This window comes from Rousettus aegyptiacus, unplaced genomic scaffold (assembly GCF_014176215.1).
Source record: "Rousettus aegyptiacus isolate mRouAeg1 unplaced genomic scaffold, mRouAeg1.p scaffold_m13_p_11, whole genome shotgun sequence".
In the NCBI taxonomy this organism is placed as follows: Eukaryota; Metazoa; Chordata; class Mammalia; order Chiroptera; family Pteropodidae; genus Rousettus; species Rousettus aegyptiacus.
In genome coordinates, this window is record NW_023416286.1 from 92,328,637 (window position 1) to 92,351,000 (window position 22,364).

Here is a 22,364-nt window from a genome sequence, read left to right on the forward strand (position 1 = left end):
TTGTGAGAAGAAAGTTTTTTGCCCTTGCCTCACTCTTCCATGTTTGTAATAACCTGCTGTTCTTCCTCCCTGCCCCATAACTGATTTAGTGAGCTCTTTGAACACAGTGGGCTGTCTGCCCACCGACCTGCTCGCCCTTAGTAATGTGTCTTAGCTGGAAATCTTGCTCTCTTTCCCAAAGGAATGGCTTTAGGCAACTTAAAAGCCCTATGATGCTCTGAAATGCGTCTTTTTTTTTTTTTCTTCAAAGTAAAGCACTTTTTGGTCGTTTGCTTAATATCCACAATACGAGGGAAAATTACTGCAGACAAACCAGCTGAAACATATACTTTAGCATAGGACTGGTTGGCTCTTCGCTTATTTATTTATTTATTTTCCAACTTCAGTTTTAATCCTTTATCTCAAAAGCTAACTTCACACTGTTCGGAGATGTCGCATCTCCGCCTGCGGCCAGCGACGGGGGTTAGTGTGGCTTCGCCTTCACGGCCGCTGCAGGTGTAGACCGTGACTCCCTTTAGCCTCGACCTCCCCTGGCTGCTCTGAAGTAGGTTATATCGTTTTTGCAAAAGGATCAGTCTGCTCCTCGTTAAGAGAAAACCCAACTTTATTTATCTAATCCCCCCACCACCAAAAATGTGTTAGCGTTCCCACACCGGGAGTCGAACCCGGGCCGCCTGGGTGAAAACCAGGAATCCTAACCGCTAGACCATGTGGGAGACGACGAAAGCTGCTCCAAACCTATATTACTTGAGCCTCCCATCCGCTTCCGCCCGCCTCCGCACCTCGGGCCCGGCGCCGGGCTCGCTTCCGCGCCTGCGCAGAGGCGCGCGACGGCTTCCGCCCTCTGCGGCGGCCCGGCGCGGTTCTCTCCGCGCTCGCGTCTCTGGCGACCGGTCCAGTCTCGCCATCCTAGAGTCCACGTACACGTCGATGTAGACTCTAGACTGCGTGAGCCATGTTCAGGATTCCTCACTGGAAATCCTGTAGCGTACAAAAGGACTGGTGTCCGGATTTCAGACTCATTCGTAAGAGTCATAAAACCGCCACCGCTGAGGCCGAACCGGAGTTGGCGCCGCTGTCCCCGACGGCCGGCTGACCGGCGCGTCCCAGCCGCGCGCCGCGGCCCCGAGGCGCCTTCCCCGGGCCTCCGCCCGGCCCCGCGGGTGCCCGCGCGCCTCGGTGCAGCGCCCCGGGCCGCTGCCCGGCGGACCGACTGTGCCCCCCCACACTGTGCCCCCCGGACCGACTGTGCCCCCCACACCGACTGTGCCCCCCGCACTGACTGTGACCCCCACATGACTGTGACCCCCCCACACTGTGACCCCCGCACCGACTGTGCCCCCCGCACCGACTGTGACCCCCACACCGACTGTGCCCCCCCACACTGTGCCCCCCGGACCGACTGTGCCCCCCACACCGACTGTGCCCCCCGCACTGACTGTGACCCCCACATGACTGTGACCCCCCCACACTGTGCCCCCCAGACCGACTGTGCCCCCCGGACCGACTGTGCCCCCCGGACCGACTGTGCCCCCCGCACTGACTGTGACCCCCGCATGACTGTGACCCCCCCACACTGTGACCCCCGCACCGACTGTGCCCCCCGCACCGACTGTGACCCCTGCACCGACTGTGACCCCCCCACACTGTGACCCCCGCACCGACTGTGAACCCCACACCGACTGTGACCCCCGGACCGACTGTGAACCCCACACTGACTGTGCCCCCCGCACCGACTGTGCCCCCCGCACCGACTGTGACCCCGCATGACTGTGACCCCCCCCACACTGTGACCCCCGCACTGACTGTGTCCCGCCCCCCAGCGGCGCCGAACGCCGGCCTCGGTCCCGTGCGCTCCGCACTGCCCGGGGCTGGGTACAGGCCCCGCCCCGCCCCCTCAAAGCTGATCTTTCCAGAGGCAGGAACGAGGGCCGCCGGGAAGCCCGGAGCCGTCCAGGCTCTGTGGACGCGACGGCACAAGGCAGGATCTGAGTCACCGACAGCGGCGGTGGCCGGGCCGCGTGTGTCCCGTGCGCCTGCCGGGGTTCAGGGGTTTGGGGGGGATGCGCGCAGCCCATTCCGGGACAGCCAGTGTGGGAGAGCGACGCTGCTGCTGTCCTCGCTGGGGCCGAAGCTACACAAGTTGTTTTACCAGCAGCGACACTTTGGAGCCCATTTAAAAGCTGATCCTGGTTCTCTGTTTTCCCTCCCCGCCTGGCAAAGGGACTTGGGAGGGCCTCGCTTTCTCCTCAACTACCTGAGGCTCCCTAAAACTTCGGTCGTGATCAGCAAGAGGGGAGCGGAGGAGGCCCGAGTAGAAATTGGTCCATTTATTCTCTTGCATTTATTGACTCGGAGGAAGCTCCCTCACATGGAGTGAACAGGTGCAACGTAACCTAAACGATCGGCTGGAAACCTGCCGTGGGTATCAGACATGTTCAAACGTGTTTGCTCATTCAGCCCCCACAGCATTCCTGTCTTATCTGCATCTTCAGGGCTTCTTCCTGTCCTATCTTTGCATCTTGGAAGAGTTTCATTTGTTTGTTTTTTAATCAGTGGAACAGCTGCCTTCCTTTGGGGGGCACGTTTTGGAACACTGAAGAAAACTCCACAACAAACCTCATCGAAGACGCAAGATCCTACATCTGTGGATCTCATTTTGGGGGCTTTAAATACGTGAGTTCCTGATGTAACCCATGCATCGGACAGGCACGGTCCTTGGGACTGTGCCAAAATACAGCTTTACTTTTGTCTCTTGCTGTCCCCAAACTGAGGTTTATTTGTTCACTTTTCCCCTTGCCACTGGATGAAAACTCGAGCAATGGCAGAAAGCCCTGTGGTCGCTTTAAATAATAAAGCACAATCCAGGACAATATACAATTCAACAACTCACTCTTCATTCTGGAGAGTTCCCCGCCACTCCAGTCGGGCTTGACTTCAGGCTGGGAGCAGTGGTGAGGATGGTCCCCTTCCTACTGGCTCACAACTGTGGGCTTTTCTCGCCAACTTTGTGTTCAGTGGCATCACATGGGTAGCCTGAGGTAGCCACGCTGGGAGTGTTCACACCAGGGAAATAGGCAAATGCTCCGAGGCAGGGCTTTTCACCTTGGAGGGCCAGTTAAAAAGCAATGATGAGCTGGTTAAATATTCAGGAGCATAACAGCCAGCGTCTGCTGTCCAAGAAGAAAAGAGTGACCCACTTCTCACTTCTTTCTCGTTGTTTTGCTCCTCCGAGGCTCCAAGGCCGTCCAAGATCGGCGTGTGGGGAGGGCAGGAGAAGCGGGGACCAAAAGGTCCCACTAGGCTGGTGCTGTCAAAGCCAGCTTCCTGCCTGACCGTGTTTTCGGGCTGACTCTTTCTCTGTGCTTCTCCGGGTTCACCAGGTGTGCCCTTGCTTGGGCCCCTTGGACAGTGGCTCCGGGAGGCCAGCCGTGCTCTCCCGGCCTGGGTCTCACTCCAGTGGTGCCAGGATCATCAGGCCTTTGGTGAGGCCCAGGTGCTCTTGAATTGCAGGTTCTGCAGATGAGGACTTCTGGGAGCACAGCCCGGGAGTCTGAATTTTAACACGCATTCCGCACCCTCTCCGCCAACGATTCTGATGCCACTGGAGTTTGAGAAGCACCGAACTGCGTGGCTGTGAGTTCCCTTCACGTTTTAAGAGACCGCAAATCCTTGACGCAGCATTTCTATCATGTCTCTTTTCCTGCTCAAAAACGTGAAAGAATGGCTTCTGGTTGCCAGCTGAGTAAAATCTAAACTCCCTGGCCAAGCCTTCCATCCTTCCATAACCCATCCCTCGCGCGGGCTGCTGAGATCCTCCCACGCCCCACTTCAGGACCCCATCCCTAATCACCCCGCTCGCTCTGTCCACCTGTCCCTCTGTTTTCCTGCCCTGACGCCTTTGCTCCACCTCTCTCTGCCCCCCGCCCCCACTGGACTCTTCTTTCCACATCTGATCCCAACTCCAAGGTCAGCTCAGCTGCAGGAGGCCACCTCGGGTCTTCCTGGTCAGGAGTCGCTCCCGCTTCCTCTGAATCTCAAAGCACAGGCCCTTACAAAACTGAGGTGGAGGATGATGCCTTGCGGCCCTTGTTATTTAAGTTATTTAATTAGGAAGTCCGTGAGTAAAAATCGGATTCCATAATCCCCCTGGGAACCCAGCGGCTGCACTCACTCAATCCTTCTGCCAAGTAGTCCTCCCTTTTATCTAACTTAACTACTTCCTGCTGTACTTCGATGTGAAAGCTGCCCCCTTTTAACCAGCAGCGTGCACAAAATGTTCCTGGGAAGAGGGGGGAAAAAACACACACACACACACAAATTTTTGAAGTTTAGCCAGACCAGTAAGTGAGCCGCATTTCTCTCGTTTCACACACACAGAAAAGCCTCCTTGTTGACACAGGGAACAGCCGCTCCGTTCCCAGGCGCCCCAGGCTGACCCTCCCGGGGTGGCTCTCCCCTTTCATCGCAGTCCGATGCTGGAGAAAAGCCCCAAACACATTGTCCCTGCCTGGTGTCTACATTAGTCAAAGCGGCGGGTGCGATTCAGGCCCCTGCCTGCCAGTCACTGCCGGAGGGAGGGCCCGGGAGTCGCCCTTCATGAAGGCCTGGAAAATCAGAACCAATTACATCCCACCCCGGCCGGCACAGACCCAGCCTAGGGCTCAAAGTTAACATCGAAACTCTTTTGGGTAACAGCACCTGCCCTAGTTGGGGTGAAGTAATCTTCATGGCCTAACACTAGATTCAGCTTCTAAAATTGGATCTGAGCTCAGGAGGCCGCTGGGATGGCAGAGCCTCCTCAGGGCCCGTTTAGTTTCTAACTATGCCCTTCGCCTCTACCCCAGACTAGCAACTCCTACTCGTCCTGTGACTCAGGGCGCATATACCCCTGAACTCCCCAGCTGGGCCAGGTGCTGGTTCTGCAGGCCCACCCCATCAACTGCTGGGCTGGATGAATTTCCCGGCTCCCCTCTCCACAGCCACCTAAGCTCCTAACGGCAGAGTGTGGGGCTCACTGTGTCGTAGCTCAGCCTCAACCCCACATAATTGTTTACCGAGTGAATCAATCTCCTACAATCACCTCTCTCTCCACAAAACCTCCCAGTGGCAACCCATCTTAGTCAGAATAAAAGTCGAATCCCGGCTATGACCTGCGAAGCCCTACGTGACAGCCACCCGCTCCGAGTAATTATCCCAAAGCGTTAAACACAGCCAAGCAATATCTCTCAGAATAATAACACTTTTACACAGGGCCTAGAATGTAGTCCTGAGTGTAATAGCATCCTTACTGGCCCAAAAGGAGCCTTAAAATGAAAAGGCTGTGCAGACATCGTCAGAACAGCCCTCTGCCGCATTCCTGTCCCTTCACCGGAGCCCACTGTACGAGCGGGGAACACTCAACGGCACTTCCTAGTGACCCCCCAAGGCAGACGCCCATCGGCATTGCGCTTAAACGATGCTTGTTAGAGCAGAAACAGAAATGCAGGGGGAAGCTGTGCGGCAGGTGGACCCGCGCTGACGGCAGCGGCCTTCCTGTGGGGATGAATGAAGACCAACCGCCCGGGGACAGGCCACGGCTGCTTACTCAGAGCTCGCTAGAGCGAGGGAGTCGGCCGCCGGCCCTGGTGTTCCGGCGGAGACTCAAGGCAGGCGGAGGGGTGCGGGGGCTTTACAGTGGAAACAAGGGACTATTTCGGGTGTGCCCTGATCAGAGGCCTTTGGGGAGGGGTAGCTGGAGGGGACCAGCCAGAAACAAGGCTCCCCGAGCGCTTGGTCAGGGTGCATATACTGCTTTTTCTGGTTGGTCCCAAGTTGGAAGTGGGGACAAAAATTAGGGAAGCTGTCAGTTATTAACGGGGTCCTGGCCATCTGGGGGCGACCGGTGCGGGGTGACTGTTTGGCTTCCTGGGTTGTCACTGCAGACAGCGGTCTGCCTTCCCACAGCCTGGCTTGGAGCCCCGGCTTCCCGGCCGGTTTGCTGCAGATCGCGGCTCGGTTTCCTGGCGGTGTGTGGCAGAGCTCCGTGTCCCCACGCGCCCTTTGCACTCAAAGTCACTTTGAAACCGCCCGTGCCGTCCCTGACGACAAGCCTCCCCAGGATGTTCCAGCCCGCCCCCCTCTCCGCAGCGCTCCTGTGCCATGAGTTTACGTACAGGTGCGTACAGGTGTACAGGTGCGCACACCTACCACACAGCCTCGCCATCAACAGCGGCGCCTGTGCCTGTTTGGTGACCGTGCGGGGCCGGCCGGAGCGCCGCGCCCACACAGGTGGGGACCCCAGCGGCATCTCGGGAAGGCAGAGAGCAATTCCAGTCAGCAGCCACGAGAGTTCCAGGGAACCCGTTTGGCCCCGGGGACACCTTTCTCTCCTCAGGCCCGCTTTCTTTTTAAATTTAGAGACATGGTAAAGACATTTCGAAAGTGTGCGCACCGTTATGTTTTGGAGCGAAAAAGCTGCTGGGTCTCGTTTGAGGAGTACCGAAGTTGTTATATAGACGTCGTATCTTATCCTGATACCGATCTGATGAACTGTTCGCTCATGGTAACTATTAAACTAAAAGCCGTGTGACAACGAGAATAAAACGGGCCTTCCACGTTCCCAGTGGGAACCACGGCATAAACGGAGAGTCCCATAGGCTGGAAGACCAGCATCCAGGCTGCCACGCCCCTCACCTGGAGCCCGACCGTCTCCGGGGTCACCCCAGACTTTACTGTCCACCACCAAAGCTGGACGTGGCTGGGCTTTTGTCCAATTTCCAGTCTCAGGCTGTAAATTAATTCCAGTCAATTAAAATAAATGGATTTTGAAAAAAATGCCCACTACTGAACTTTCGAATACTTACACAGTCGAAGTCCGTCACTGCTCTCTTAAAAGAACCATAATACGTGGACTAGAGCTTTCCATTGGGACATTTGTCCATTTGTCTGGATCCAAATTCTGGCTCCGAAAGGAAGGGTTGGGAGGGCCGTTACTTGTAAACACCAAATCTTAAAACCTCCCCATTTTGTGAGTTCTGAGTGTTTGTTCTGTTCTCTTTCTTTCCTCTGAGATCCTCCCTGGGGTCCAGGAGCCCATCACCTCCCTCAGCCAAGGACCAGAAAGGATACACATGAGAAATACCGCTGACAGCTGACACATCGGCCCCTACCCGGTGAAGTCGTGTGAACCGCAACTGGCGGGTGAGATACACTCAAACATCTGTGATGTTCTGTCTCTTAAAAGATGTCAGTCAGTATCGGGGTGTAGGCAGACATGGGCGTTTTTGCACAAGCTCTACGACGAGCCCATAAAATTGTATGTGACCTAAGAAAGTTGCCAGTGGCTCTGTCCCCCCGGACCATGTGGGCCTTTCTTCCTGCCTCCATCCAGCATACCCCACAGAATAGGCCGGGTAACGGCCCACGACACGGGATTTCCAAGTCAGCGTCCATGGCTCCTCCTTTCCCTGACCTAAAGAAAGATACTAAGTTCAAGTTAATGCTGGAGACACCCCAGGCAACCGCCCAGCGGCCCCCAAGCTAGGAATTGTTCCCTCCGCCCACTTTCTAAGCTCTAGTCCAACAGGCTTTGAAAAATCCGAGGCTGGTTATTTCTGTCCGCAGCTCCAGCGTCTCTCTTAGCCACGTTCCCCTCGCCGGCCAGCTCCATCCGGCTCTGCCGACAGGGGGCGCTGGGAGGAGAGTGGGAGCCGCTGGCTTTCTGACCCCAACACCGAGCGTCCCCATGACCACACGACACTCCATCCCAGCAGCGGCAGCTGCTCCTGCCACTCCAGAACCAGGCCGGTCGCCATCCCCCTCCCCTGCTCAGAGACACCAGCACTAACTGGACAGCATGTCCCATCAGAGGGCCGAGTGGCAGCTCCACAGCGTCCCCATTAGGTCTCCAAGGAGCCAGGACCAGCGGAGCAGGCGTCTCTCCAGCCCAGATATGCGTCCCAGCTCTGCGGGCCCCAGCTCCAAGCGCCGAGTCTCAAAAAATCCCGGCCTCTTCCCTGTGACCCCCGCCTCGGGGGTGATCGCTGTTCCTGAAAGTCTTATCCTCTGTGACACCCCAGCACCCCCTCTGCCTTTTCTCTTCCCTCAGGCCTGGCTCGTGATCCTTTCCATTAGTGCTCTGTTAAAATACACACGTGGCCTCTCTCTCCCGCCCGGACTCTGCGTGATCCGAGTGCTGTTTTGGAATGCCGACCCAGCCCTGGCCGCTCGGTTCGCACAGCGTGACCCTACTCACGGCCGTGCGTCCAGCTACCGTGTGCCAGACACAGAGCCTGTCACTAGGACACGACAGAAAACACACAGTAGGTTTTTGCTCTGTAAGTCCCAGAGCTTACAGTCTAGCCGAGAGACAAGTGACATCGTCACCCGGGCAAATACAGAACTGCGGCTGTGGCTGTGCGAGGGCAGGTGCGTGGGGCCGAGGGCGGCCTGCTCCGGGGCGGGCTTTCCTGAGGAAGGCACTGACGAGCAGAGGCCCACGTCTACGCAAGCAATAACCCGAGGGGAACGGGAAGAGCTTTCGAGGCACGGGGAAGAGCAAAGGCCTCTTGGCAGGCGGAAGCGTGGCAAGGAGCCGCGGCTGGAGCACGGAGGATCGGGCGCCCTGCCCGAGATCACAATAAAACCAGGGCAGGGTGGGGATTTCAGCCCAGATCTACGTATTCCCTGGCTGTTTTCATGACGACACCCAGCCACCCAAGCCAGCGACCACTCAAAATTTTCCATCGGGGCAGAGGTCCATCAATCAAACCCCACTCCAAAGGACGAAAATCACAAAGTAGAATATGGGGGTGGGGGGCGGGGGAGGTCAAAGGCCGGAGCCATGGAAACTGCGGTGGGATTCTCTTTGCTGCTTCTCTGTTGCGGGTGCCCAGTCTGGGCCTGTGGGGCCTGGGTGGACTCAGCGTGGCCACTGGACTAGCAGCAGCACGTCTCCCGAGAATGCAGCGCCGGTTCCCAGGCCCCAGCCGTCCCGTGGGAGCCCTGGGAAGCGGGGCCCTGTGATGTGAGTTTCGACAAGCTCGAGGGCCTGTCTCGGTGGTCCCCAAGCTGCCTGACCGCCCCGGCCACCAGAGGAACTTGTTAAAACGTACCCAGGCCACACCACATGTTGACGAAGATGAGACTGTCTGGGTGGGGGCCTGTGCTTGGGTGACCAGCCGGGTTGGGGCGCCAGCGGCCTACGTCAAAGTGACAGTGTGTGTGTGACACAGCGAGCAGTTACTCGTCAGACGCCAGGTAGCTCAGAGCGGCTCTGCAAGCCGGGCTCCGGACGTGATTCGATTGCCTCAGCTCTCCCATTTTAAAACATTATCTTTCAGATTTCTTATTTCGACATTTTTTAATGAATGTCTCCTCATCTCACATATCATCCTATTCACCAAAAAACCATATGAGATTTATTAAATTCGAACCTCGTTTTACTCTAAATATCTGTTCTTGAAAATGCCCCCAAGTTTCAAAATATCCAAAAGAAAAGCACCCGGGCTTGTAATGCAAACACGCATCTAATTCATAACTTTTTCCTTTTACAAAATAGATTTTTCTATCACAGTGATTCAGCATTGTTTTAAACAGACACTATGGGAGGAATTAAGACAATATTATGTTTAAAAACAAAAAACAGGAAATACTTCCAGAGCTGAAAGAATAGAGATTATCCCAGGTTCACCCTCAAACAACAGTATTTTCAAGAAGTTTTCCGCCGTAGAATTTTTCCACACCCTGGTATTTATGCAGCTCACACGTGAGTGACATTGACCAGTCTACTGGAGGTAAACAAGACAAGGATGCAAGACTCACTGCCCTTAAAGGCCACTGCCCCAGCGAGAAGTGACCGAAAGATGAGTGGTTACTATGCCATTAAAAAAAAAAAAAAAGACCCCAGTTATTGGTTATCTTCAGACGGTTTAGCGGTTAGGGACGGCGGAATTTGATTGTGACAAATCAGAATCTGAGGTGGCTGCTGCTGCCACTCTAAAAAAACAAGGAAGCCATTTCCATAGCTTTAAAAAATGGAAAAGAGCATAAGAAGGAAGAAAAGGAAGGCTTGACCGTACAACTCTGCCCCTGAAGATGTTAAAAATAAACCACTAACTGTGAAATTGCATAATAATCATGGTTTGTTTCCTATTATATGGCATCGTCATCTTCAAAGGAAAAAAAAAACAGAAAACCTTCTTTAGAGAACAGAAGCTAGAAGGCAGTATCAAGAAGATAAACATTTTACCTGCAAAAATAAAGGGATTAGAGGGGAAAAGCCTCAGGTTCCATTCTATAGTTCTATGGAATAGGAAATGAAGGGGGGAAAAAAGGTAGCAGATCTGTATCTTATACCATATGCAAATTAAAAACAACAAAATATATTATGAAAGTGTTAGAATATATATACAGATGGACGGCACAGAGCGCAAAAGCCATCAGAGAAAAAGAAATAGATTCAACTTCCCCAAAAGTTAAAATACTAGCGAGACACTGAAATATTTAACAAAAGATTGAGATCCATAGCAAAGTGTTTGTACAAATCAAAAGAAGACAAGCAGCCAACAGGAAAATAAAGAAAAGATCAGAACAATTCACAGAATATGATGGCAAAAAAAAAAAAAATGCAGCCTCGCTAGTGCCAGAGAAATGCAAAACAGTAAAATGATAAGATGCCATGCTTTCCCCTCAGAGTAACAAAATGACTGGATTTGCTCTTCTCAGACGTTCTTGTTGCTCAGTAATGTCATCTAACACAGGGGACCCTCCTCTGCTACTGCTCTGGGTGGGGGTGGCGCCTGCTGCAGCCCGGACCAGCTCCTGGCGGCGGGGTATTCCGAGGGAAGGCACAGCTCCCAACCTGTGCCACGTGGGGCGTGGAAAAGGAAGCCGGACACCCCCTGTCCTTCTTACAGTCCCGCATCTCCTCGGGCACCTGGCTCTGAGGAAATGTTTACCAATTTTTTTAAAAAAACACTTTAAGTCTTACACAGGGGCACATTTCACGCATCTGCAAAACCAGTTAACGGATCTGTGCTACATTGGTAAGACATGGGTAAAAAGTAATTCTCATGTACTTGTCCAAGAATAATGTTCAAAAAGTTGGACACATGACATAGTAAAGAGGTCAAAAGATGTATTTAACTTATTAGCAAAGGACCCTGAAAGATGACAAAAGAAGATGCCAGGAAAGAATGCTGGAGTGAGATCGCACGGTCGGATGCTCAAGTGGCTCACGTCCCGTAAGGCTAACTGTCCCCGCCTTTCCGCTACAGCAAACCACATGTCCCTCCGCCAGATAAAAGTCACTTGCAGCCGATCGATACTGCGTTAACATCTGGCTTTAGCGCCCGGACCCTAATCCATCACAACCAACCAGTGCCAGCTAACCACTGGGGAGGTGTGTTAGACAAGGCTCTAGAATAGGGGTTCCCAAACATTTTGGTCTCAGGGCTCCTTCATGCTCTTAAAAATGGAGGCTCTCCAAGAACTTTTGTTTATGTGGGTTATATATAGTAATATTCACAGCATTAGAAATTAAGACAAAATTTAAACATCAATTTATATAAACAATAAACCCATTTCCGTATTAACATAAATAACATTTTTTAAACCTGTTTTCTAATACAAAAAAAATTAATGAGCTCAGTGTCATCATTTTAAAGTTTTATAAATCATTGGGGTTTCAAAATAATTTATGGATGACAATAATTAGAGAGGGTACAGGGATAACCAAAGATAGCTAGGAAGAGTCCTGAGAACACGCCGACTTGATCTCTAAAAATTCATATATGTATATTCTCAACCTACCACCTTGGAAAATTCTAGAAAACATAATAACCAAGCATACTTCCCATTAGCTGTTATAGTAATGGCACATCATGTAGCTTCTAGAAAACTCCATTGTATATTCATAAAAAAAAAAAAAAAGAAGCATGAAAAGGGCAAATAATGCCTTAGAATTATGAAGTCTCAAATTCAAAGATTCCCACGAAAAGGTCTTGGATGCCCCCATACGCCGCTGGTCACACTCTGAGACCCACTGCTCCCATGCGACATGCAGGAACCCGCTTTCCTTATTTCAAGTTTCAATATGCTTTTTAAAAAACATTTTTAGTAAGAAGGTAATCTCATATAGCCTTTGAAAGTCCATTTCATCTTTGAACCTAAGACTCTTTCTTACAGAAACATTCAAACACACACACACGTGCACAGAGCATGCATCACTGTGAATTCGGCAGTGTTCGCTGTGGTATCACTAATGTTAACAAACTGGAAATAAATTTCCACACGGGGGATGACTTAGAAATGATTACATAACGCGTATGGACACAGATGTATTCACATGCAGATGCACGAGTACTCATGACATACTGTCAAGTGAAAAAATGTGCAAAGCAATATTTACAATTTTTATATTTAAAAACAAAATTCACAGGAGCATATTTAGATACTTGTAAATATACATTATTTTAAAAGTCTGGAAAGATATGCCGAACTGCTGAGAGCAGAGTCTCCAGAGAATACGATGAGAAGGGAATAGAACAGAACAAACCTCGCTTTTTTATTTTCTATATGACTAGATTATTTGCATTTTCAAAATGAGCATATTACTTTTGTCATCAAAACAGCTAAAAACAAGCTAACTAAGACACAGCGATTAAATGCAACGTACTATCCTGGATCACAAAGGACACTTAGAAAAAACTGGTGAAATCCAAATAAAGCCTATAGTTTAGATTTACAAATTAAGTAAAAATATGACAATCATCAGATATAGACACTCGACTGCAAAGAGTTGGCCCGGGAATGGTGGCATCACCCGCCAAGAACCAGACAGGAGGCTGCCGGAGACTGGACCATGCGGACGCACACACGGCCTTCGCGAGGTCCCGGTTGGGACGTTCCGGCTCCCCCAGGCCGTGCACAGACTAAGTCGCCGGGAGACAGACGATCAGCAGGAGACATGTGCCGCTCTTTGTGAGAAGACCCAGAAGGTGTCCCCAACATCGCGGCCACGGCCGGGTGTCCCGGAGCACGGGCTGCAGCGCAGGGCGCCATCCACGGCGACCGCTGCGGAGCACGGAGTTCCAGTGTGCGGTCCCTGCGCATTCTGAACGCATCTCCTTTCTCACTGCATGCGTTCACCTTTGTGATTTCCTGCCCTCCCAACGTGGAGGGAGGGCTGGCCATCCATCCCCCACACCACTGCCGGGAAGCCCACCAGCCCTGCGAACAGGAGGCGGCTCTGGTGTCCGTGTGCTGCGGCCTCCACCGCCCGAGGGGCTTCTCCTCTCCCAGAGTGAGTGTCGGTTCGGGATTTTCAGCCTGTGCATCCGGCAGTCAGTTACTGGACAAAGGAAGCGGAGAGGCAACTTTCATGCTGGTCCAGAGGGTGGCTGCGGAGGTTAAAGCCATCACGAGAGAGGCTGCCCTGGCCCGCTCCATGGGCGGGGCTCTCTGTCCCCTCCCCTGGGGCGCGCTGGCCACCTCCAGCAGCACGTGGCCCCACAACTTTCACACTGAAATTAAGATACATTGTCTATTTCAGAATTTGTGTCTATTTTTAATGGGGGAATAAGATGATAATAATAGTAAATACAATAAATGGGTTGAGCTTTAAATATGTCCAAAATGGTTTTCCAACACGGCACTTCTTGTATACAAAACAAGGTGCAAAATGGACTATTCGGAATGATCTCAACTATGTTATCTCAAAAAGTTACAGAAATCTTAATTTGCCTGATTGGAGAGTTGATGGCTTTAAGGAACTATTAATTTTTAAAGACATGGTGCTTTGGAAAGTCTTCATCTTCTAGAGGTATGTACTGAAATACATGGGGGGAAATAATAGGACTGGGGTGGTGGGGTGGGGTGGGGAGGGGAGGAAGGGATGAGGGGCGGGTAAAAGCAAGACCGGCCGCGGAGCAGTACAGTGTTGAGGCTGCGTGATGGCTGGATGGGGTGTTATTACGTTGCTCCCCGTAATTTGGTGTGTGTTTGAAGTTTTCCAAAACAAAATATTTTAAAACGCCATAAAAAGGCAAAAAAAAAAAAAAAGATGCTTACTTAAAAAAAAACTAAGGAATATAATGAAGAGATTCAGTTGAGTCCAGGTTACAACAGCTGACGACGACCTCTTTCTTATGCTCTGAATTCCTTGAAATGATATATTTTAAAAGAACTGAAGAATCACAACGGTGAAGGAATACAAGAGAAAGGGTAATATTAGGATGTTAGTGGTTTCGAGAAAGGTCCCTAAGTTCCTCAAAGTGGCTGTCAGAATGTGGTCTCTCAGACAAGCCTCGTGAGCATCACCTGGAAACCTGCTCGAAATGCACACTCAGGCCACACCCTGGCCTCCTTCGGGGGAAGGGTCCTGCGACCTGGGTTTGGGTTTGAACAAGCCCTCGGGGTGATTCTGACACACGCTGAAGCCTGAGCAGCACTGTAAAGATGGTGAGACTGACCAGAAACGAGAGGGGAAAGCCTCGGCCTAAGAGTCGGGAAGGTAAAAGCCATTCCACGAGTACTGTAAGCTCAGAGTCAAGAAGTGACAGGAAGCTGGAGGCCTCCAGCCGCAGTCAGCAAGTCCCAACCCTGCGCGCCTCCCACCCCGAGCGGCTGGTGGGAGTGGGGGAGAGGTCCGGCCGGGGGTGCCGGTGCGGGCGCTCCGGCCTCGGAATACAGCCCTTCGTATTTTTTTAGCAAAGAGATAAAGAGATGAGAGTGAGTGAGGACGGGACAAAAGCCCATTCTCCATCTGTGTATTCCGAAAGGTCTGTGTGAATAACCCCCCTCTCTCAAAGTAAACATCTTTTGGAGAAAAGAAAGCTCACACAAACGTGGGAAAAACCCACAGCAACTACCAGTACGTTAATCAAGTGAATGTCATCCCTGTCTAAGAGCCATCCTTCAAGGAACACAAACAGAGGTAAAGATGATTAAGGAATTGAACAAACTCAAGAACTGACTATCAATGTTTGGAAAAACAGAACTAATTCAAGGAGTAGACAGTAATGTAAAAATTCTACTCGGTATTCTCAGAAAGGCAGGGTACTACATCTATGCAAAACGCAATTAGAACTAGAAAGCAATTTTGAATATTTAAAAACAAATTACTAAACTTAAAGAATGGGCAAAGCACCCCATCTCCCTCCAGAATGCAAAGAATATTTACAAATATTGACCATATAGTCCCCAAAGTAGAAACCATACAGGCTACATTCTATCTGCTTGGGAACTTTAAACACATGTAAATCATTCCTGGGTTAAACACATAGGCAGTTGAATCTAAAATCACCCACTAGAAAGAAATGGCAATAGTCCCTATTTAATAGGCGGTCAGACACAGCCAAGGCAGTGCTCCGTGTATCAGAACACAAGAAAGACTGAAAACAAAGCAGTGACCGTCCACACTGCCGCAGACATGGCGGCCCCCGAGGGTGGCCTAGGAGTCTGAGCGCACTGACACATTTAAGGCCTGTGGAATCTGCATGCTACCCAGGGACAGAACTGCAGACTTAAGTCATGTTTTAGAATATGCACTCAGTTTATAATATTGGTTACTTCACCCTGACAAAACGAATTGCGTTACGAGTCACATCTCTGAATAATACAAAAATTAAACAGAGTTCCTTGAAGTCAGGCAAGGCCTTTTTCATTTTTATACCGTTAATCTATGTACAATGGTGGCGCATAAGCCCTTGTCAGCTTACAATCCCTTATTTTTTAGGCCTCCAGCACCTGGTCTTCCTAGGTGGTCTCCCATCCAAGTACTAACCAGACTCGACCCTCCTTAGCTTCCAAGATCAGACAGGATCGGGCTTGTTGAGGGTAGCAAGGCCGTAGACAGATGAATTTTAATTAAACCTTAAAACTGAGGCAACTTCTTTACAAACTGCTGCTTCTGCTATAAGAAATTAGTTAAACTTCATCAGGCACCATCGTACTTTTTCATAGAGAAATAAAAAAAGTCCAATTCTGAACCAAAAGAAGCACTTTAATGGAATCTAAAGATACATAGGGGCCATATATCAATACTAATATTTTAAATGTCCAATATTGGAGCCACTTAAGCAGTACTAAGAGGCGAATTTCAAAATGTCCTTTGAAATAAAGAGAAAATTTAAATTTCAAGAACTTCTGGTTATATTAATTTAACCTGGCTTATTTTTTAAATATTTCCTCCCCCTACAATTAAAGAATTATCATTCCTCTCCTGCATTAAAAACAAAATAACTACATTTCTCTCCCTAAGCTACAGCTTTGCTCAGTTGAATTTTAAACATTCTTAAAGCTTTTTTCTTTACTACTAAACCAGCATCTCAATTCTTAGTGCCAAGAGCAGACTTCCTTACATGACAGCAACACCTGCAAACGAATGAAGGATTCTGCTAGCGAACGTTATATACGGTCCCAACGACACACACAGGCTTAAAAATCAGTTACGTATTTATTTGCATAGATTCAATGACATGAAAATCCAACATACTATCACATGAGGCTTACAATTTATTTATTAATCCAGTTAAAAAAAAAAAAGTTTTTCTCCACTAATTTGAGGACGGCCATATTTTCAATGCTTCAGTTTTGACTGTGAAACATCACACACCTGTACATCTTCAGTTTTCGTAGAATTAGTATTAAGTCCAAAAAAGTCTTTCTTGATGATGTACCGAACACACTGCAAAATCACATTTCTTTCATGTCGAATGTCTGGAGCTAAAAGCTAAAAAACAATAAAGAGATTGGCTAGTAAATAAAATATATCTAAGAAACACAATCTGAAATTTTATGTGTGAACACATAACAATAAAGATGTACGTTATTTACTATTTTGCTAAAAAACAATGCAAGAACATTTCCTTTTAATTTACTCCAAGACTGTCCAGCTTTCTAAACAGAGCAAACATCTGGCGTCGCCCACGAGAACTACGGAAACAGGTGTGAAAGCCTGCAGTTCTTCAACTTAAAAATCGTGTCGAAGAGGACCCGCCAACCCTAAATCTATAGAGTGTAGAAACTGATAAAGAGATTAAACACAGTAATAATCAACCTAGCACTTAAAAATGCCCATATTCCTGGACTTGAATAGCTTCCCATGTTTTGTGCTTACTATAACTGAAAGAAAGCTAACACTCCCTGGTATTTAGAATAAGTACATAACCAAGGAATGATTTGCCAAAAAGATAGCGACCAGTCAATCTATTTTCTGATGGCACTGATACAGTTTGAAAACATCACATAGGAACTTTCAGTGGAAAAAATGATTTAATTTACCGCTTACGAGGAAAATATTTTTAAAATACATTTACCTTAATATTATAGCATGGAAATCTACACAGCAGAGTGCATTTCGGATGAGTGTTAATCAGAAGCTCGGGGTCCACCTGCGACCCTCCCGGAGCGCACCACACACCACTGGCCGCGGCGTGAGCACTCCCCCGACGAGGCAAGACCAAACGCTGTCCACAGACGTTAACAGTTCACAAATCCACCAAAAAACCTGGAATATTTCTCTTCCTATTGCTCTTGGACACGAAAGCCGTGCATCTTTGAACAGCTTCACGTCCGTTACTTAGAGTCAAAAGATGCACTGCTTCCTCTGTACCGTGTGAAAGACAGATTTTCCGGCACGGCACAGTGAGAGTAACGCATCGGACGGGCACTCGAAAGCCCTCTGCTCCCTTCGACCTGCACTGCGTGGAGCTTTCGACGGAAACACTAAAGCTGTCATTGTACCTCAACACATTTTGTTACCGGTTACACCTAGATTTCTATGTTAAGCAGTTTTGAAAGCTAATTATCCCATATTCGCTGACCGTGGCTATATGCCAAATGCAGCCTCAGGATTAAGACGCACGGAGGAGACGTCGAGGAGCGGCCATCTCTGGAGACCTCGGAATCGCGACCCCCACGCACCGAGCTCCGTGTGCGAGCAGGGCATGCGGGCCGGCGCAGAGCAAGCGCACTCACCATCTCCAGGAGGTACGGGTGGTGTGTTCGTGGCTCGAATAACGTGTGATAGTTGTGATGACCTTTCCTCCTCTTGGGGTTTGTCTTTTTAAAGCCCTTCTGGCTCGCACACGTGGCCTCTGAGAAGCTTGTAGCGGTGGCTTGCGCGTCCTGACTTGGCCTCTGAGCAGCGGGGTGGGGAAGGCCCCGGTCTTCAGCCAGCACGTCTGCTTCCGTCTTAATGCGAACTTCTACAGGTGTGAAAAACACACACACGAATTTCAAACCAGAAAACAGTAAACCTTCCAAAATACCCCCCAAACCATAATAATCCCCCCCACCGGACAGAATACCGGCTACTTATTAATGAAAGCGAGGCACTGACGACGTATTACAGCATTTGTTTCAGCGGGAGCCGTAACTGCCAGGCTGGAGGTCACCCCGGAGCCACGGACCGTGCCCCGGGGAACCGGGGAGCGCCCCACGGCAACGCGCTCCTGCGCGGACGAGGGCTGCCCGAGAGTCGGCACGCGCACGCCTCTCTCGTTTGAAAAATCTTTCAAAGATAATGACAACCTAAAGCAAAAACGAATAACGTATGTGCATCGGTTTGTAACACCCGTAGAAATGAAATCTATGACAATGGCACGAAGCAAGGGAAAAGGAAAATGTAAGTCTATTGCTATGAAATTCTTAAATTATATGTGAAATGGTGTATTTCAAAGTATACTGTGAGAAGTTAAAGCTGAATACTACGAACTCTAGACCAACTCCTATGCAATGAAACGAAGAAGTATAACTAATAAACCAGTATTTGCACTGCCCTAAAAATACAGGACTAATCCAAAGGAAGGAAAAGAAGAAATATACAACAGAGCGAGAGCGAGTGAGCAAGAGAGAGAAACGAGCCGTATCAACAATCACGATATGTGTAAACAGTTTAAATTCCCCACTGAAAAGGCTGGGTTGAAGACAAACTGGAAAAAAAAATAAAAAGACCAACAAGAAATCTAAAAACACCCAACTTTAAACTATACATACTCCCTGCTTTACAGAGCTGAATGAATTCCATCACCAAGGCATGGCGCACAGCGAGGACGCCCACTTAGTCACGGGCTAACAGTGCAAGGATGGAAGAAGGCACCGTGCACACCTGCATACACCAATCACGAGAAAACCGCAACGGCTATAGCAATCTCAGACAAAGGAGACCTCAGAACAGCGACTATCGTGAGGGATAGAGAGGGACCATTCATAATGATAAATCAATTCATCAAAAAGGCAAAATGAACAGCTAATAACAAAGTGTCAATATACATGCAGGAAAAGCTCACGAAAGTAAAAGGAGAAATAGAGAAATCCATTATTAAGGTTGGACACTTAAATGCTTTGCTCTTACTAATTTTTCGTAGAAGAAAAATGAGAAAATGAGCAGGGATACAGGATACCTCAGTACCACTTACAATTAACTAACCAAAACTGACAAAAAAAAAACCCAACTCAATATACATTCTTCTCAAGTTCACTTGAGTTAGACTCTAAAACACGTCTCGATAATTGAAAAAACTGGAACCATACAGAGGCTGTTCTCTGACCATAAGAGAATTAAAGTAAAACCAATAATAGAAACTATCTAGAAAACCTCCAAATATTTGGAAACTAAACAACATACTTCTAAATAACCCACAAGTTAAAGAACAAATCATGAGAGAAATTAGAAAATATTTCGACATAAAGATAACATAACGTGTCAAATTTGTGGGATGCAGCTTAAAGTAATGCATGAAGGCAAATTTATAGCTTTGAATATTCATATTAGAAATGAAGAAAAATCTAAATTATCTAAGCATCCATTGTAATGAGCTAGAGACTGAGGGAAGAAATAACAAAGAGTGAAAATCAACACATTAGAAATAGACAACAGAGAAAAATCAACAAAGCCAGAAATCGGTTCTTTGAAAAGATTAATAACATAAACACCTAACAAGACCGATCGAAAAGAGAGAGAGAGAGAGAGAATGCTAATTACTGATATGAGGCATCAGAGAGGGGACAACACTACAGACCCTACAGATATCCCAAGAAAATATTAGGGATAATAAATATTATGCCAATAAATTAGACAACTTAAATGAAACCGAAAAATTTTTTTGAAAAACACAATATACCCAAAACAACTCAATAAAAGTAGAAAATCTGAACAGTCCTATACCTATGAAGGATATTTAATTCATAACTAAAATTTTCCCCAAAAGAAAATGCCAGGTACAGATGGCTTCACTATTGAATTCTACAAACAAGGAAAAATGATAGCAACACAAACCCTTAAAAAAGAGGTGAAGGAAACAGATCCCACCTCATACCAAACCTGGCAAAACCGTTACAAGAACATAAAAACACAGACCAATAACCCTCATGAACATGGATGCAAAAATCCTTAACAAAATATTAGCAAAACAACTCTAGCAATGTATTAAAAAGTATTACACCATTACCAAGTAGATTTTATCCCAGAAACACACGGTTAGTTTGACATTACAAAGTCAACCAATGTATATTATTACCATATTAATAGAATAAAGAGCACAACCTATGATCAGTTCAAAATTCAAAAGTTTTAGGATAGAAAAAAATTGTTTTTTTAATTAAAAAATTAAAGTTTTAAGATAGAAATCCCCTCCTCCCACCACCCCCCAAATAGTTATTCTTTATTTTTGATTACCATGAATTATAGGCGGATGTGATAATAAAGGGTTGCAGTCTAGCGTCTGGGAGACTAGGTTCAATTATCTGGACCAAGTATGGGACTCTAATCATATTCCTCAAAATTCTAAATATTCAAGCATTACAAAGGGAATCACAGTTGAAAGGAAGTATAGGATAAGTGTTAAAAGCAGCCCCTGGTCCCAAGCTGTCAGGTTCAAGTTCTAGTTCCAGCACTCACTGTGCGATCTTGGGGCAAGTGACCTATCTGTGCCCAAATTTCCTCATACACAATGGCACCTACTTCGTGGGGTTACTACCGTAATTAAACGAGTAAAGCACACAAAGCAGAGCCTGACCCGAAGTAAGCACCATGAGAGAATCTGTCGTGATGGCAGTGGTTTTGGTGATCTTCCTTTGAAGTGATGGGGAAAAGAGGAAAAAAAGAAACACGACCATGAAAGAATGGAGCTAAGAATTCACAAAGTGGTTTAGAGTTGGACACTATGAGAGCAGTAATTAAAGGCACACACGACAGCCGGGGCACTGCCTTCTGTCATTCCCTTCCCCTTCGAGGACTGACCTCTCGATCCAGGAACATGAAAGTCGAATGAATCAGAGCTCACCCTGTCAACCTGCTGCTGAGGAATAAGGAACCGGAACCTCATTTATATTTTTCTCAAGATGCATATTTCCCAGCTTAGTGTCATATTGCAATGAAATATTTCCCAATCCAAGTAAATTTAAAAGATAGCCACCGAGTTTTTTCAAACCTAAATCACTCTTTTTTGGTGTGTGGCCTATAGAATGACTTTCTGATTTGGAGGTCCCCCAGTGATAGCCAAACCAGTTTCAAGAAACAACTATTTTGGGGAGCTATAAAACAGTGCTTAACTTCCAATATGGCAAAAAACAAAAACTCACATGCAAAAGCCAGAGCAGATATCAAACTAACCCTTCTGAAAATACTATTCTTTGAAATGTTCTTTCCTATGTCTATCTTAACAATTCCGGGACAGTTCCAGAACCCAGTATAGCCTCTTCTTTTGCTGCAGTCTTGCTTGGGGGGCCTTTCGCTTGTTGAAAACTTTCTGGAAGAGCACTGCTCATGTTTCAGACCCTCTACACACTTTTCAGTTAACCCCGAACTTGAGACACATCTGAACTGTGAGGATACGAACTGCTACCACCTGTGAAAAGCAGACCACGCCCCTCCACACAGAATCCACTTCCATAAGCAGCCTTCTACATGCTTTTTCATTCAGAGCATCCCACTTCATTTCTTGGGTTTATTTATTCCGAAGCCTGTATGTGTCGATTTCCTATTCTAGAGCCGATAATGAACACCGAAAGCTAGAAATCTGCTAGTGGCCTGGATGGCTTATTAAAGCTGAATTCAAACCACATAAAATAATTCTTAATGCTTAGGAATGTGAACAAGGGCTTTTCCTAAAGGGTGGGCATTCCGGACCATTAGTCAAAATGATTTCAAAGAAAATCAAATACATTTTTTAACAGATAAAATCTTCCGTCACCCGTAGGAAAGGTTATGCATTATGGTGCAAGAAGACAGCAAATGCCACCCAGAGAAAGACTGTGATGGAAGGCGAGAGAGTTGGCTTCCTCAGACCTCTGAGCGCTAGCCCGAGGCTTTACATCAGCTCAGCCACGAACCAGCTTTCAGACTCATCCTCTCTAAGTTTTAGGGTCTATGAAGGCGT

At 48.1% G+C, this 22,364-nt stretch overlaps 1 protein-coding gene, 1 non-coding gene and 1 pseudogene across 2 annotated transcripts in view; all 3 read right to left on the minus strand.

Annotated features, from left to right (window-relative positions):
- Positions 1-644: 644 nt before the first annotated feature.
- TRNAE-UUC lies at positions 645-716 on the minus strand. Its single transcript has one exon. It is a non-coding gene; the product is annotated as a tRNA-Glu (tRNA).
- Positions 717-15,717: 15,001 nt separating this feature from the next.
- On the minus strand, positions 15,718-15,836 carry LOC118609696 (annotated as a pseudogene).
- A 583-nt stretch (positions 15,837-16,419) lies between these two features.
- NUFIP1 (nuclear FMR1 interacting protein 1) overlaps positions 16,420-22,364 on the minus strand; it is a 30,510-nt gene continuing 24,565 nt past the window's right edge. Inside the window, exons 9-10 of the mRNA XM_016143859.2 lie at positions 17,962-18,191; positions 16,420-16,714 (exon numbers count right to left, since the gene is read on the minus strand). Of these exons, the coding sequence (XP_015999345.2) occupies positions 16,562-16,714; positions 17,962-18,191 (383 nt within the window). The 3' untranslated portion in view covers positions 16,420-16,561. The remainder of the gene's footprint in view (positions 16,715-17,961; positions 18,192-22,364) is intronic.